Source organism: Dermochelys coriacea, chromosome 2 (genome assembly GCF_009764565.3).
Source record: "Dermochelys coriacea isolate rDerCor1 chromosome 2, rDerCor1.pri.v4, whole genome shotgun sequence".
Taxonomy (NCBI): Eukaryota; Metazoa; Chordata; order Testudines; family Dermochelyidae; genus Dermochelys; species Dermochelys coriacea.
Genome location: NC_050069.1, coordinates 152,128 through 170,018, shown reverse-complemented (window position 1 = coordinate 170,018; position 17,891 = coordinate 152,128). Strand labels below are relative to the sequence as shown.

Genomic DNA, 17,891 nt, shown 5'->3' with positions numbered 1-17,891 from the left:
CCAACAAAATGCCTGGAACACTACTGATAATTAGAATATTGATTATCATGCTTATTGCCAAAAGCAGCTAAATCAGTAGGCCTTAGCAAGCCTCTGCAATGGCCTTACTATAATTAAGCAAGCAGCTGGGGGGGCAGGGGTTGAGGGGGAATCTGACCCTGTGTCCTTCCTGATAAGGTCTCTGTTGAAACTGCTGAGGTATGTGTTTTAGAAAAAACAGGATGCTTACCTAGATATGCCCTTTGGGATGTGTTTGTTAGGGTCCTCAAAACATGCGGACTCTGAAAAAAACCACATCTGTCTAATAGATGGTTTAAGGAAAACTTGTTGCTTAACCTTTGAAATTGTTTGTTTAACAAGTTTTTTTGACACGTTATTGTTACACTAACCCAAATAAATAAGGAAACTTCATGGACACAGCTTAGGATCCCCAATGGCAGCTGAAAGATGGGCCATTGGACGGCTGTCGTTGTACCACTCAAAGACTGCTCCAGACTTCGGTAATTACTGATTTTTGGGGTGTTTTATTAACCTGTTGCAGACATGTTTAAGCGCTTAAGACTAAAATAAAGTGCAGCTTTAAGTGAAAGCAGTCTTGTATTGTACTGTTTGTGCCAGACATCTATTGGTCGGAGGGCCATGTTTCCCTTGATTTATTTCCTGCCACTGCCTCACCAAGAGTAATAGTTACCAAAAGCTTTGGGTTTTTAGAACCACAGTAACAGAATTGGAGGCCCCAGCAAGGATTGATGGAGAGGAAGGAGACGAATGGTACAAACAGTTTATCTATTGCAATAGGAGGTAAAAGATGGTGTGGTGGGGTAGCTCTCTACAAGAGTCTGTGTTGTAGTTCGCAAGTTAATTTATGGATAAATTCTGTTACTGGGACTTAGAGCTCAACCTGTCAGCCTGTTTGAGTGGGGAATTATGTCCAAAAGGAAAGGAAGAATGGTTAAAATTTATGTTGGGAAACAGCTTGTACTTGTACTTTGCCACTGATACTTCGCAACTGCCTGGAAAACAATTTTGAGAAAACTATTAAATTAACAAATGAAGGATATTACTGTGTAAGGATCTTTCCTTAGGTAAAGGTCCCACAGACACATAGAGCCCTGAGTCCACCGGGAAGGGGTGTAAAGTTGGGTCCCTTACTTTGAGTGCCCAAGAGAGAGTGGGGTGGGGGGTGAGAGCCCTAAATTGTGTGGGTAACAATCCACTCCTTCCAACATCTGACTCTCTCCTTAATTCCCAACCCTCCTTCCATTCCTCCTCTTGATCATGCAGAATCTTTCCAATGGGCAGGGGAGAGATGAAGAGGGAAACTTTGTCATGATCCCTTTCTCCCATGTTACCACCTTTTAGGTCACTTGCCTGTTCACCTTTAACCCCTCCAGCCATTCCTGTGAACCCATCCCCTAAACCTCCATCGCCCGTACCCTCCCTGCCTACTCTCCTCCACTACTTCTCACCATCTGCCTAATCCTTTGCCTTATCATTTAAGATTTATCGTCTCCATTCTTAACAAATAACAAAAAAAACACCTCCTCCTTGCCTCTCTACCTACTGCCCTCATCTCCCTCACACTTCTAAATTCAATGAATATCCCACCTACAAGTGCTACCTCATATTCATCTTCTCCTGCCCGTCCCAGATCCCCTCCAATTCAGCTACTGACCTCTCTGCTCCACTGAAACTCCTCTCATTAACATCTCTAATGAGCTCTTCCCAGCCAAGACTCAATGCACGTACTCATCCTCCTAGACCTCTCTGCTGTATTCGATGCTGATAATCATACTGGTGACACACTCTATACGATTTTATAAAAGTATGCTAATAAGTGTGAATATAATGTAACTGGAATATGCTTCATGCAAAAGGTCTCTTGTGAGGTATCATTACAAAGCTTATAATCTACTAAATGTGGTCATCCTAGTTGTATAAATATATCACTCTTGTATCTGAAACTAGAAATACAAAATACAACTCTGAGGGCCTATTGTAATTATGCAAAGTGTGGGCCATTAATGATGGTTTGGAATCTTGATGGCTCCCATTAACCAGGACAATGGTCTGTAGATGGCTGTTTCACTTGTAAGTCTTCCTGTATACGTGTGTGCTGGCAAGTGGGTAATGAAGTCTTACAGTGACATGTGATCATGTCACCTGAACTGGAATCCATCTTTAACCTGGTGCTTTTCCATTGAGAAGGAGGGGATGGGAACCCAGAGAGGCACAAAGGATTCCCATCTTATGCAAAAGATATACAAGTGGGTGGAACAGAACAAAGAGGCAGCCATCATGAGAAATCCCCTAGCTACCACCTGAGCTGGAACAAGGGCTGTACCAGGGGAAAAGGACTGTGCCCAGACTAGGAAGGCATCCAGTCTGTGAAAGAAACTTATTGAAACATCTCTGAGGGTGAGATTTTAATCTATATTCAGTTTTATTTCTGCATTAGGCTTAGATTTGCGTGTTTTATTTTATTTTGCTTGGCAATTCATTTTGTTCTGTGTGTTACTACTTGGAACCACTTAAATCCTAGGTTTCAGAGTAGGAGCCGTGTGTTAGTCTGTATCCGCAAAAAGAAAAAAAGTACTTGTGGCACCTTGGAGACTAACACATTTATTTGAACATAAGCTTTCGTGAGCTACAGCTTACTTCGTCGGATGCTGTAGCTCATGAAAGCTTATGCTCAAATAAATTTGTTAGTCTCTAAGGTGCCACAAGTACTCCTTTTCTTTTTACTTAAATCCGACTTTCTATATTTAATAAAATCACTTTACACTTATTAATTAACTCAGAGTATGTATTAATACCTGGGTGGGGGGACAGCTGTGCATCTCTCTCTATCTGTGTTATAGAGGGCGAACAATTTATGAGTTTACCCTGTATAAGCTTTATACAGGGTAAAACAAATTTATTTAGGTTTGGACCCCATTGGGAGTTGGGCACCTGAGTGTCAAGGACAGGAACACTTCTTAAATTGCTTTCAGTTAAGTCTGCAGCTTTGGGGCCCATGGTTCAGACCCTGGGTATGTGTTGGAGCAGACTGGCATGTCTGGCTCTGCACGACAGGGTGCTGGAGTCTCAATCTCGCGGGGAAAGCAGGGGCAGAAGTAGTCTTGGCACATCAGTTGGCAACCCCCAGGGGGTTTCTGTGATCAAACCCATCACACATACTCTCCTTTTTTACCCTGTACCCTTACTGACCTTCCTACCCTGGTTCTCCTCCTACTTCTCTAACCACTACTTCAATGTCTCTTGTTTGCTTCTTCTCCCATTACGCATGAAAGTTTCTCAGGACCCTCTCCTCTTTAATGCTATGGACCCTGCTTTTGGATAATTTAACTTACTCACACTATTTCAAGTATCATCTCTGCACTGATTACTCATAAATCTTTTTCTCCACTCCTGACTAGTCTTCTTCCACCCTATCCTGGGCCTCAGCCTGTTTTGAATGTCTATTCGTGGCTGTTTCACTATGAACTTAAACTTAACACAGCCAAAGTCAAATTCCTTATTTTTCCCATTCTCCATCACCATTGACAAAACCACTATTTTCCCTATCACTCCAGGTTGTAACGCAGGTTTTTCTTAGATGCTTCCCTTACCCTGATCATCCAAACGGTGTCTAAAGTCAATCTTTTTCTTTTAATTGTGCAACTAAAGGTCTCATTCAGCCTCTCATAATTTCTTCATACATAAATGATCTGGAAAAAAGGGGTAACCAGTAAGATGGCAAACTTTGCCGAGGATACAAAACTACTCAAGATAGTTATTTAATCTTGAATACTGCGTGTAGATCTGGTCGCCACATCTCAAAAAAAGATATATTGGCATTAGAAAAGGTACAGAAAGAGCAACAAAAATGATTAGGGGTATGGAACAGCTTCCATATGGAGGACAGATTAATAAGACTGGGACTTTTCTACTTGGAAAAGAGACGACTAAGGAGGGATATGATAGAGATCTATAAAATCATGACCAGTGTGGAGAAAGTAAACGAGGAAGTGTTATTTAGCCCAGTGGTTCTCAACCTTTCCCTTTCCAGACTACCGTACTCCTTTCCGGAGTCTGATTTGTCTTGCGTACCCGCAATTTCACCTCATTTAAAAACTACTTGCTTACAAAAATCAGACAAAAATACAAAAGTGTCACAGCACACTATTACTGAAAAATTGCTTACTTTCTCATTTTTACCATATCATTATAAAATAAATCAATTGGAATATAATTATTGTACTTACATTTCAGTGTATAGTATATAGAGCAGTATAAAAAATCATTATCTGTATTAAATTTTAGTTTGTACTGACCTCACTAGTGCTTTTAATGTAACCTGTTGTAAAACTAGGCAAATATCTAGATAAGTTGATGTATCCCCTGGAAGACCTCTGCATACCCTCAGGGGTAAATGTACCCCTGGTTGAGAACCACTGATTTAGCCCTTCTCATAACACAAGAACTAGGGATCACCAATGAAATTAATAGGCAGCAGGTTTAAAACAAATAAAAGGAAGTATTTCTTCACACAGTACACAATCAACCTGCGGAACTCCTTGTCAGAGGATGTTGTGAAGGCCAAGACTATAGCAGGGCTTAGAAAAGAACTAGATAAGTTCGTGGAGGATAGGTCCATCAATGGCTATTAGCCAGGATGGGCAGGGAGCAAAACCATGCTTTGAAGTGTCCCTAGCCTCTGTTTGCCAGAAGTTGGGAATGGGTGATGGGATGGATCACTTGATGATTGCCCTGTTCTTTCATTCCCTCTGAAGCCCCTGTTATTGGCCGTTGTCACAAAACAGTATACTGGGCTAGATGGACCATTGGTCTGACCCAGTATGGCCGTTCTTATGTTCTTGTCTTGATTATGTCGTCATCCTTCTCTCTGCTCTTCCCAACATCCACATCAACCCATTCTAGGCCATACAAAATAATTCTGCTAAGACCATCTTTGGACACTGTTCTGATCTTATCATCCGCTCTCTGAATCCCTCCACTGATCGTCCTTCCGTTTTATCTCATTGCTTTGTGACATGCTTCTTTGTATGCAGCCAAGAATTTCACTGGCATTTTTACTATCCTATTGAACTGCAAATTCAAGTCTAATTTACTTTCCACCACCAAACCTCAGTCTCTCTCAGGACATTCCTTCTCTACATACATCTCCCTCCAACTGAGAATGTGAATTTCAAGTTATTCTCCCTCCCACCCCCCAAGATATAGCAGCATGGGACAGTATGATGAGCAAGGTCAGGTATAAGGGCAGGACTAGGGGTGAGCGGAAGGTGAATGGAAGGAGGAGATAGGTAGGATTGAATGTCTGTAGAAAGGGTGGCAGGTAATCTGGAGAAGTAGTGTTATGGGAAGCAGAAGAAGAGGAGCTACCTCATACAGTTTATTACGATATTCTGCCACAGACAACTGGATATCGTCATCTAAAGGAAGAATCACATCGTAGTCCAGAGAGGGCTCCTTGGCGGGGCAGTGGAACCTACCAAGAAGATATCAAATATGTGACAAAATCTGAGAGTGAATAATGCATGTGCATGCGCACACACATACAAAAAACACAAGAGAAGAGGCACTAGATATTAATAGATTTTAAGGCTCCAATGAAAAATTAGATCTAGTCTGACCTCCTGTATAATACAGACTATATAATTTCACTCAGTTACCCCTATATTCATAGAATATCAGGGTTGGAAGGGACCTCAGGAAGCCATCTAGTCCAACCCCTTGCTCAAAGCAGGACCAATCCCCAATTTTTCCCCCAGATCCCTAAATGGCCCCCTCAAGCACTGAACTCACAACCCTGGGTTTAGCAAGCCAATGCTCAAACCACTGAGCTATCCCTCCCCTCTATTGTGCCCAATAAATTGTCTGACCTTCCAGATAGGCATGTAATCTTGATTTGAAGACTTCAAGAGAGAGAGAACCCACCACTTCCCTTGGGAATTTGCTCCAATAGTTAATGACCCTCACTGTTAAAAATCTGTGCGTAATTTTTAATTTGAATTTGTCTGGCTTCAGCTTTCAGTCATTGGTTCGTGTTATGCCTTTCTTCGCCATATTAAAGAACTCTTTAGAACCCAATATTTTCTCCTCAAAGAAGTACTTATACACCATAATCAAGTCGGTTCTTAATCTTTTTGATAAATTAAATGGATCGAGCTCTCCAAATCTCTCACTGAAAGACAGTTTTCCACCCCTCAAATAATTTTTTATCTTCTCTCTGCACCCTCTCCAATTTTTTGATATTCCTTTTTAAAAGAGGACTCCAGAACTGGACAGTTTTCCAGTATCAATCTCACCAACACTGTATACAAAGATAAAATCAGCTCCTCACTCCTGCTCCCGTCTATGCATCCAAGGATCGCAGTAGCCCTTTTTGCCACAGTGTTTCACTGGAAGCTTATGTTGAATTGCTTGTTCACTATGACCCCTAAAATATTTTTCAGAAGCATTGCTGTCCAGGATACAGCCCTGCATTCTGTAATTATGGCCTGTATTCTTTGTTTCTAGATATATCAGCTTGCACTTGGCTTTATTAAAACATTTTATTTGAATGGGTCCAGATTTCAAAGTTCTATCTGCCCTTGTCACACCCCAATGGCTCCCTCCCTCAAGTCCCTTGGGAAAGCAGATCAGGCTTGTAAGTTGCTAACGCTGTTTCTCGCATTGCAAAGGATTTTGGGGAGGGTCAGAGGTGTATGAGTGGGGAGTGGAAGTTTCTTTTGCAGATACAAGAGGCAAGGGCGGGGGGGAATGGAGAAGAGAAAAAAGAAGAGCAGAGAATGGGTTAACTCAACACTTCAGCTAGCTCCGTGTAAAGATAAGATGCTGGCCCCAGCCCAAGGACGTTACTCACAGCCGAGACTCTTGGCTGCCTGCCAAGAAAGAGGGGGCCACCGGCAAGCCTTAAAAAAGAAAGATCAACTAAACAGACCTGCATAGCCAGCCCATAACAAGAGGGGCAAGCAAAGGCTAACACGAAGGAAAACAAAGAAAACAACAGAGTCTAGCTGGTGTGTTTTGGGAAAGTCGAGGAAGCCACAGCAAGCCGGTTTAGACTGACACAGAGAGCATCAGGAACAGAGGTCTCGGAATGAAACGCCCCCAAAAGAGCCCAGAGCTTAAAACCCTCCTGAGAGGTTATTTTATTATTTTATCAATAAAGCTTTAAAATTTAGACACTTGGTGTGTTTCATCATTCCCCCCCCAACGATCCTGTGGCGTCAGTCTGATCACCTGACACGGCGGCAGATTGGTAACAGAAATCTGTCACATCCTGTCCTCATCATTATTTATCACACTGTCAATCTTTATATCAGCTGCAAATTTTATCAGCAATTATTTTATATTTACTTCCTGATCTTTGATAAAAATATTGAAAATCATTGATCCTAGTTCAAATCTCTTCTCCCCTATAGGTGGAGGGGGGAACTTGAACCTGGGGTCTCCCACATCCCTGGTGAGCACTCAGCTAAGAAATATGCATCTAGATGTCTGGAGGGAGGCAGCAGCACACACGCACAGAAGCAGAAACACATGCACCAAGGGAACTTTTACTAAAAAAATTTAGCTGCTGAGTGAATTTAGGCGCCTGCAGAGTTTGGTGGCAGGCAAGGGTGTGTTACAGTGCTGCTGAAACCAGAACTTAGGCACCTAATTCCTTTTGTGCATACAGGCCTAAGTATCTTTCATCTATCTGCACAATTACCTTTATCAATCAAACTTGTAATCTCATCAAAAAAATTAGATCAAGTTTGACAAGATCTATTTTGCATAAATCCAGGTTGACTGGTGTTAATTATATTCCCATTATGCATGAAAGGGTGACACATCAGAAACCCCTGAGAGCTAAAACAGAGAGAGAGAGAGAGAGAGAGATCAGAAATATCACATGTTAAAGGCACCCTCACCTTTTCACATGAGGAGGAGAAAGCGGATTGAAAACTACCATTACCTTCACCATTTCACACGGCAGAAGGGAAACTTGTGTAGGTAGCAGCCACACAAGAGGCTTGGAGGGGGGGGTTGGGAAATGTCACACTGGCATTGCCCTCACCTTTTCACATAGGGATGTTGCAGGGCCTCTTCTGCAGTCAGCCGTTTGTCAGGGTTAAATACTAAGAGCCTCTTTAGAAGGTCCAAGGCATGAGGGGGGATAGAGGAGGGCAAAATTTCCTCAATTGTCACTCGCCGTCTGAAAGGCAAGAATCAAAGTTGTAGCTCCCAGTGCCCAATTTCACTGCAAAACCCTGTATCTCAATCCTGGGAATCTCATGGAGGTAACTCCTAACCCCAGATTTCACTCAAAAGGAGTGGTTCATGACTAATACTACGGATTTGTCACGGATATTTTTAGTAAAAGTCAGGGACAGGTCACTGGCAATAAACAAACAAACAAACAAAAATCACAGAAGCCGTGACCTGTCCCTGACTTTTACTAAAAACATCCCTGACAAAGGGAGGGAGGAGGGTCCAACACCCTGCCCCTCCCCACCACAGTGGCTGAGAGCTGCAGAGACCCAATTGCCCAGTGGCTGGGAGGAGTCCCCCTGCTGCCCTGCAGGACTGGGAGCTGCAGGAGGGGTGTCCCACACTGCCCGGGGAGGCAGAGTACCTGCAGGGAGGCCCCTGCCAGCAGCGGAGTCTGAGGATCTTGAGGGGGCCACTGCCAACTGGGAGCTGGGCAGCTGCGGGGTCCTCAATGTCACAGAGGTCGCTGGAAGTCACAGAGTCCGTGATTTCTACGACCTAATCTTAGCTTTTGTCATGACCCAGCCATACATGGTCATGCTCAAATAACTAGATTATTGTGAGGTCTCAAACCTAGCTAGGGAATGACATGGAAACATTTTTCTGTGTTACTAACAGTTAGAAAACTAAGCAAAGAAACAAGAGCAAAATATCTTTGTTAGGAATTTATGATAGAAGTAAACTGCTAGGAACACATACATAAAAACTGATATAAATTTTTTAAAAGTCAGTTCAAATTAAAAAACCTTCATTACAAAAATAAAATCACTATTTTTAGCTATGTGGCAATGTCATGGTAATGACCTTCTGGGTGACTGGATTGGGAGTGCCAGAGTAGGGGAGGTGAAGAGCCCATGTTGGTCCTCCTACTTTTGAAAGTGGACAGGTCTGGCCAGTCCACGTTTTGCCACAGGCCTGGCCCAGCCCCCTGCCCCTCTTCTTCCTCCCATGGGCCCACCCCCCGGCTGGGCCAGAAGCTGGAGCCCGGGCAGCTGTGGGGAGCTGTGGACCCTCCACCAGCCCAGGGTAGGGGGGCTCCCAAGAGCAGCCCCCGATCCATGTCCCTGCGCCCTGGCACCACTGCCCAGCGCAGGTGGAGTGTCCACAGCTCTCCGAGCAGCTCTTACCATGGCCTAGCTGCTGCTCTTTAGTCCCCGGGACCCCTCCTCCAAGCCAGCCTGGAAGCTAGAGCTAGGCCGGGGTAAGAGCTGCGCAGGCACCCGTGGGGAGCCGCAGACCCTCCACCCGCCCTGGGTGGGGGGTACAAGGGGTGGGGACATGGGAAGGGGGCTACTCTCAGCTGCCCCCACCCCAGGAAGGTGGAGGGGCCCAAGCTCCCTGACCCAGCTCCAGCTTGGCTGGGGGGCAGGGCCTTGTGGGAAAGAGGAGGGGCAAGAGCGGAGCCATGGCAGGGGCGGGGCCTTGTGCCCCCTTCTTCTAGGAAGAATCCATCACCTCTAGACTGGATACTGAACTGTATCATCTCTTCATTTGTCACACGTCCTTCTGCTTATTTGTATTTATCTGTTTTTGTTGTGTGAAAGGGATGGTTAGTGGTTATGGTGTTCTTTGAACATAATGATTCATATTATATAATGAATGTGATACTTTGATTTTGACACACACATATAGTAGTCAGAATTAAAGTTGCAAAGGAAAAGAACAGCTACTTACCTTACAATAACTGTGGTTTGAGACGATTTATCTGTGTGGATCCCTTCCAAGGTACACATGTACCTCACGAATGAGAGGTCAGAATTTTTGACCAGCAGTGTCTATCGGGGCATGTCTGCACCCTGCATATCTTTGTGCCTCTCCCCTGCCCTTCAATTCCCTAATTCAGAAACCCTATTAGGATAAGACTCAGAAATAGGAATGGGGGGTGGATCGTGGGATCTCATGAACAAAATATCTCTACGAACCAAATTACTATAAGGTAAGTAACTGTTCCTTCGTCTTTGAGTCCTTGTATGCATGAATCCCACTCAAGGTGACTAGCTAGCAATATCCAATTAGTAGTAGGAGGAACTGAAGTCAATTCAGTGCATTATACAAAATTGTTTATGAAAGCGAGCAAAATTTGGAGACACACTGGATTGCTTAAGTTAAAGAAGCGGAACAAGAGGTCCTCAAGTTCCTGGAAGTGTCATGGATTGCCATGACAATTAGATAAAAGATTTTAAAAACGGGAGGAAATATTTATAGTTGAAATAACTTGTTTGTTTAAACTGGTTAATTTCAGCAGAATATGGTTGTCATCTCTCCTTGGACATCATTTATATAGGGGCCACTGTGACAGACAACAGGACAGTGAATTAGGAGGAAGTTTCACCATCATGGCTGCTACCAGTCTCCCAGTGTCCTGGGATCCACTAAGACTTTATCATCCTGATCTTGAAAGGTATCTCTGGCTTGATCTGGTCAGGACATTACCACATCCACCAGCTTCAACTAAATCTTGACCACCACCTAGAATTGACACTCTAGGTTCCAGCTGTCACCCCGTCCCGGAAGTGTCATTTTCCCTCCCCACCCTTTTTCCTATCTTTTTTTTGTCTGATAAGAGTCTGATTTAGCCTCCAAGAAAACTCCACCTTTTGTAATAGTGCTGTGACCAGGCAAGCAGCTAAAAGTAATGTCCTAAATAGCCCAATGCTGGTATTGAGTTGGTATAGAGTTGGTTTGCCAACTCTTAAGAGTGGCTGATAAGACCATGTGCTGGGCCTATCATTTCCCAGCACCTGGACTGCAAGGGAAATAAAGTGTTAGAGACAGAAGCTGCATTTTCTATCTTTGCTGATCTTTTCTCTCCCTTTTTCAGCAAGTTGTCTGGCTTTGTCTTAAAGAAAAGATGATTGGACTTCAACAACAACTACCAAAGACCATCTTAACTCTCTCTCTTTCTCTCCCCCAAAAGGGACAGTTAATACCATCTTTACTATGATTTAAGACTTTCAAGCAGAGATCTTCTGCTATAAAAGACTATACTGTGACATTATTGACATGAACTGTGACCATAAAGATCATTATTTCAACCAGGGTCCTATTGTTGCATCAGGTCTTGTACAGAGGTCAAGTGGGGTATCTATGGAAAGGTTGTAGTTTGCTGGTTATGATTATGCTGTCTGTGTGTATCATTTTTGTATTTGAAGTTATGAATATTGGCTATGTAGTTGTATCTCAACATGTTTGATTCTAAGTAGCCTCAATGAAGCCTTTGGTCAGCTTCTTGAGAAAGAACTATTCTCAGTAAGTGCCTGTGACGTTATTAATATGAACTGGGATCGTAAAGATCATTGTTGCAGCCAAGATCCTGTAGTGGCACCAAATCTTGTATGGGGAGGGAGGGGGGGGTCAAATAAGGTGTCTAAGACAACATAATTATAACCAGAAAACCATAACCTTATCTGTATGCATGTTTCATTTATGCATTTAAAGTTACAAGTATTGGCTCTATACTGACTGTATTTCAAACTTGTGCTATGCTTCCGGGTGATACCCCCAGACAATTTGGTATCAGCACTGCCTAGCCTGCTTGATAGCCCATTAAGCACCATCAGCTATACAACTGACCCACTGAGAGAAGGTATATACACCTTGTGACTCAGCAAGGCAGGCAGGGACATGCCTATGGACAGAACTCTAAGTTTTTCCCATGCCACGTGCTGGAGAGCTTGTCTTTGAAACAAAGAAAGCAGAGGCCACATGCCAAGAGACTATAAAAGGCTGCTGCATCTCCTCCATATTGTCTTCAATCCTGCTTCTTACTTCTGGAGGAACCTTGCTACAAATGGAAGCTCTAAACAAAGGACTGAATGACCCATCCCAGCTGTGGATGTATTCCAGAGACTTGATTTGAGCCTGCAGTTTATTCCATTACTGCTACAAGCCTGAACCAAGAACTTTGCCATTACTGTATGTAACGGATTCCATTTAACCAATTTTTAGCTCTCATCTAGATTTCTTTCTTTTATGAATAAACCTTTAGATTTTAGATTCTAAAGGACTGGCAACAGCATGATTTGTGGGTAAGATACAACTTGTATATTGACTTGGGTCTGGGGCTTGGTCCTTTGGGATCAGGAGAATCTTTTTTTCCTTTCACTGGGGTATTGCTTTTCATAACCATTTGTCCCCATAACAAGTGGCACTAGTGTGATACTAGGAAACTGGACTGTCTAAGGGCATTGCTTGTATGACTTATGGTTAGCCAGTGAAGTAAAATCAAAGTCCTCCTTGTCTGGCTGGTTTGGTGTGCCTTAGAAGTGGAGAAACCCCAGCCTTAGGCTGTAACTGCTCTGCTCTAAGCAATTTGTCCTGAATTGATACTCTCAGAAGCGTCCCACCAAAGGCAGCATCGTTACAGTAACCAAACACTTAACTGACACTGGACTTTGGCAGACGCCAATCCACATCTGGGCTTTCCTGGGAACATTCAAATTAACATGTAAACGATGGCGTTGGACTGCAAAAAGCTGAATCGTTCATGGACATGTGACTTGCCCAGGTGGCTACAAACTCCATCCTGTTGCTGTGACTTCACACAGAAGAACAAAGGGGTTTCTGCCCACACGAGAGAAAATATAAAAGGCCCTGGAAGCCTCTCCATTTTGTCTTCAGCTGGCTAAAGAGATGGCCTCTTCACCCCCAAGAGATGCCTGAAAGAAACTGGAACAAAGGACAGTAACTACGGGGAGTGTGAGTGATTGCTGGACCCGGACTAGGAAGGAGTTCAGTCTGTGAAAGAAGCTTATTGGAACATCTTTGGGAGTGAGATTTCATCTGTAATCAGTTTCTTAATGCATTAGACTTAGACTTGCGTGTTTTGTTTTGTTTTGCTTGGTAACTTGCTTTGTTCGGTCTGTTATTACTTGAAACAACTTAAATCCTACTTTTTATACTTAATAAAAATCACTTTTGTTTATTAATTGACCCAAAGTGATTAATACTTGGGGGAGCAAACAGCTGTACATCTCTCTTTCTATCAGTGTTATAGAGGGCGGACAATTAATGAGTTTACCCTGTATAAGCTTTATACAGAGTAAAAAGGATTTATTTGGGGTTTGGATCCTGCTGGGTGTCTGGGTGCTGGAGATAGGTGACTTGCTGAGCAGTTTTTGGTTAAAATGTGCAGCTTTAGGGGCATGGAGCAGACCTGGGTCTGTGTTGTAGCAAACTAGTAGCAGGTTTTAGTAAGGGGAGATTCGATCATTAGAAACATAGATAGCTGGGTTTGTGATGACCAGAAGTACCTTATGGTGACTTGCCAGCCTGGTGTGAAGGTTGCGGATCTCTCAAGGCAAATAGATAGACTTATGTGTAGTGCTGGGGGAAGAGCTGGTGGTCATGGTATATGTAGGTACCAATGACATAGGGAAGGGTAGGAGAGACATACTGGAGGCCAAATTTAGATTGCTAGGAAAGAGACTGAAATCCAGGACCTCTATGGTGGCATTCTCAGAAATGCCACCAGTTCCACGTACAGGGCCAGGTAGAGCTTCGGAGTCTCAACGCGTGGATGAGATGGTGGTGTAGAGAGGAGAAGTTTAGATTTATTAGGAACTGCAGCGGCAGTCAAAAAAGCAAACGGGATGTTAGGAATCATTAAAAAAGGGATAGAGAATAAGATGGAGAATATCTTATCGCCTTTATATAAATCCATGGTACGCCCACATCTTGAATACTGTGTACAGATGTAGTCCCCTCATCTCAAAAAAGATATACTGGCATTAGAAAAGGTCCAGAGAAGGGCAACTAAAATGATTAGGGGTTTGAAACGGATCCCATATGAGGAGAGATTAAACAGGCTAGAACTTTTCAGCTTGGAAAAGAAGAGACTAAGGGGGGATATAATAGAGGTATATAAAATCATGAGTGGTGTGGAGAAAGTGAATAAGGGAAAAGTATCCGATGAAGTGAGCTGTAGCTCACGAAAGCTTATGCTCTAATAAATCTGTTAGTCTCTAAGGTGCCACAAGTACTCCTTTTCTTTTTGCGAATACAGACTAACATGGCTGCTACTCTGAAACAAGGGAAAAGTTATTTACTTGTTCCCATAATATAAGAACTAGGGGCCACCAAGTGAAATTCATGGGTAGCAGGTTTAAAACAAATAAAAGGAAGTTCTTCACACAGAGCACAGTCAACCTGTGGAACTCCTTGCCTGAGGAGGTTGTGACAGCTAGGACTATAACAGGGTTTAAAAGAGAACTGGATAAATTCATGGAGGTGAAGTCCATTAATGGCTATTAGCCAGGATGGGTAAGGAATGGTGTCCCTAGCCTCCGTTTGTCAGAGGGTGGAGATGGATGGCAGGAGAGTGATCACTAGATCATTACCCGTTAGGTTCACTCCCTCTAGGGCACCTGGCATTGGCCACGGTTGATAGACAGGAAACTGGGCTGGATGGACCTTTGGTCTGACCCAGTATGGCCGTTCTTATGTTTCTTTTAGAGTAGCAGCCGTGTTAGTCTGTATTCGCAAAAAGATAAGGAATACTTGTAGCACCTTAGAGACTAACAAATTTATTTGAGCATAAGCTTTCGTGAGCTACAGCTCACTTCATCGGATGCATTTGGTGGAAAATACAGTGAGGAGATTTTTTTTTATATATATACACACACACACACACACACACACACACACACACACAGAACATGAAACAATAGGTTTTATCATATACACTGTAAGGAGAGTGATGATAAAGCCTATTGTTTCATAGTGTGTGTGTGTGTAAAAAAATCTCCCCACTGTATTTTCCACCAAATGCATCCGATGAAGTGAGCTGTAGCTCACGAAAGCTTATGCTCAAATAAATTTGTTAGTCTCTAGGGTGCCACAAGTACTCCTTTTCTTATGTTTATGTTCTTAAACACCTGAGGAACAAAGACTGAACTGGGGGGAAGTGCTGGACGCAGGCTAAAGGGATTTCTAGCCTGTGAATGAGACACCTGGGGATTCCAAGCTGTAAAGCAAGTGCAGCTTGCCCCTTAAGAATCTGCAGCCTGCTTGTATCATCTCTTAGGGTGAGAATCTGCTATTCATAGCCAGTCGATTTAGTATATTAAGCTTAGTTTGTGTTTATTTGCTAAGTAATCTGCTTTGATCTGTTTGCTATAATTTATAATCTATCTTCTGTAGTTAATAAACTTGTTTTGTTTATCTAAATCTGGGGTAGGCAAACTACGGCCTGCAGGCCAGATCCAGCCCGTGGGATTGCCCCGCGTGGTGCTGCAGGCCCTGCGCCGCTCTCAGAAGTGGCTGGCACCACATCGCTAGGGGATGGAAGGGGGGACATGCCAGAGGGCTCTGGGCATTGCCCTTGCCTCCAGGCACCGCCCCCTGCAGCTCCCATTGGCTGGGAAGGGGGAACTGCGGCCAATGGGAGCTTTGGGGGAGGTATCTGGAGGCGTGGCAAGGGCAGCGCATGGAGCCTGTGTCTCTGCTCCCGCAGGGGCCACACACAGATGTGGTTCCGTCCGGTTCCCAGAGCGGTGTGGGGCCAGGGCAGGCAGGGAGCCTGCCCTGGCCCCAGTACGTGCCACTGTCACCCTGGAGCTGCTTTAGGTAAGTGGTGCTAGGCTGCAGCCTGAACCCCTCCTGCACCCCACCCCCCAACCCCCTGCCCTGAACCCCCGCCACATCCCAACCCCCTGCCATGCCCCACACGCCTCCTGTACCCCAACCCCCTTCCAAGCCCCCTCATACACCCTGCACCCCTCCTCTCCCCCAATCCCTGGCCCTGAGCCCATTCCTGCACACTGCACCCCCTCCCACACCTCAACCCCCTGCCCCGCATACAATTTCCCCACTCAGATGCGGCCCTCAGCCCAAAAAGTTTGCCCACCTCGCTCTAAACCAGTGAGTTGGAGTGAAGTGTATGGGAATCTTAGTTCAAGGGGCAAAGGCTGTGGCATATTCCTCTTCACGTTAGGGTAAGGGGTGAATTTTATGAGCTTACGCTGTACAGTTCCCTGTGCAGCACCAGACAGTATAATTTTGGGTTTATACTCCAGCATGGGGGAGGGGGGGAGAGAAGAAGGAGATGAGTCTGGAAAGCTGGAAATTGGCTGCTGTCTGCTGCATGTATTTGAGTGGCTTCCATGAAGCTGCTCTCTCAGGTAGCTCAGTTTGCATGTGTAGTGCCACCTGCTGTCATGTTGGGTGATAACAGGGCCTGGGTTAGGCTCGCTGTGTCCCCAGCCAGGGTGAGTAGGGCCAACCCAATTGAGTGGTTAGAGAGGCCCCGCGGTGCCCACAACTCCCAGACTGCACCCCATGGGTGATAACCCTTCACACCCCATTATTAACCATCAGCACTTGTGTTAAGGAGGTTCTGAAGCTTCAACCCCCACGCAAAGAATCAGTCAGGAAGGGCAAGGACAGATCTAAAAAGCTGCAATTCTCCAACAACAAAAATTAAAAAAACAGACTCCAAGAGAAACTGCAGAATTGGAATTAATTTGCAAACTGGACACCATTAAATTAGGCTTGAATAACGACTGGGAGTGGATGGGTCATTACACAAAGTAAAAGCCATTTCCCCATGCTAATTTTTCCCCTACTGTTACTCACACCTTCTTGTCAACTGTTTGAAATGGGCGACCCCGATTATCACTACAAACGTTTTTTTCCTCCTGCTGATAATAGCCCACCTTAATTGATTAGTCTTGTTACAGTTGGTATGGCAACACCCATTTTTTCCATATACATCTTCCTACTGTATTTTCCAGTGCATGCATCCGATGAAGTGGGTTTTAGCCCATGAAAGCTTATGCCCAAATAAATTTGTTAGTCTCTAAGGTGTCACAAGTACTCCTCGTTTTTTTTCCTCCCATTAAGGTGTCGCAAAGGGCTGTGAACAGAAGGGGAAAAGCCTAAAGTCCAAGGAGGTGATACTTGTAGTCACTTGTTTTAGACTAAGCAACATATGATAGGCTGTTGGTACAAATACCTAGTGTTGAAACAAAAAGTTAAAGCTAAAATTACACTTTTGTCAGATAAAACTAAAACAGTGTCACATTATAACAAAAACAAAGTGTATCAACTCATCCTATAAAAAGTATAACCACCAAAATATTCTTAAATAAGAGGAAGCCATTTGCACCTCTCTCAAAAAAGGAGAAACAGAAGGAAAATGGAATGTAAGTGTGAGGTTAAGATTAACAGGTTTAAATCCAGATACTGGACTAGCCAATATGTAATTACAAAAAATATTCAAAGAAAGCACCAGGATGGAAGTTAAGTTCTTCTGAGACATTGGTCAGCAGAAGCTGAGGACTGACAATTCAATATTTTAGCGCGAGGCAGAATTACCCCCAGGTCAAAGAACATCTCTACCTAAAAGAAGATTGTTTAGGACATACAAAGCTGTTCACCAGCTCCTGCAGAGAACTGAATCCAAAGTAGACTAGCCATGCACCTAGTACCCAAAACTAGTCCATGGGAGAACTGTGTCAAGGCAAACTAAAGAATTGTAAGATTTCATCTTACCCATCTGGAGATGTATCTACACCCAGACAGAAATTAAGCATTACTCCACACAAGTATTAAAAGCCTAAATGGAACAACATCTAAGATTGTATACGTTACATGATTTTTACCCAGATTTAAGGTAGACTAAGTTA

General features: G+C 43.8%; 1 protein-coding gene across 3 annotated transcripts in view; it reads right to left on the bottom strand.

Moving 5' to 3' along the window:
• Positions 1–420: 420 nt before the first annotated feature.
• Positions 421–17,891, bottom strand: part of MAPK15 (mitogen-activated protein kinase 15) — a 40,022-nt gene continuing 22,551 nt past the window's right edge. The window contains exons 9-11 of one of the 3 annotated variants that reach the window (XM_038393268.2): positions 8,072–8,209; positions 5,389–5,494; positions 421–532 (exon numbers count right to left, since the gene is read on the bottom strand). In XM_038393268.2, the coding sequence (XP_038249196.2) occupies positions 479–532; positions 5,389–5,494; positions 8,072–8,209 (298 nt within the window). In that variant the 3' untranslated portion in view covers positions 421–478. The remainder of the gene's footprint in view (positions 533–5,388; positions 5,495–8,071; positions 8,210–17,891) is intronic. The other 2 variants (XM_043507158.1, XM_038393267.2) reach the window with 2 other exon arrangements.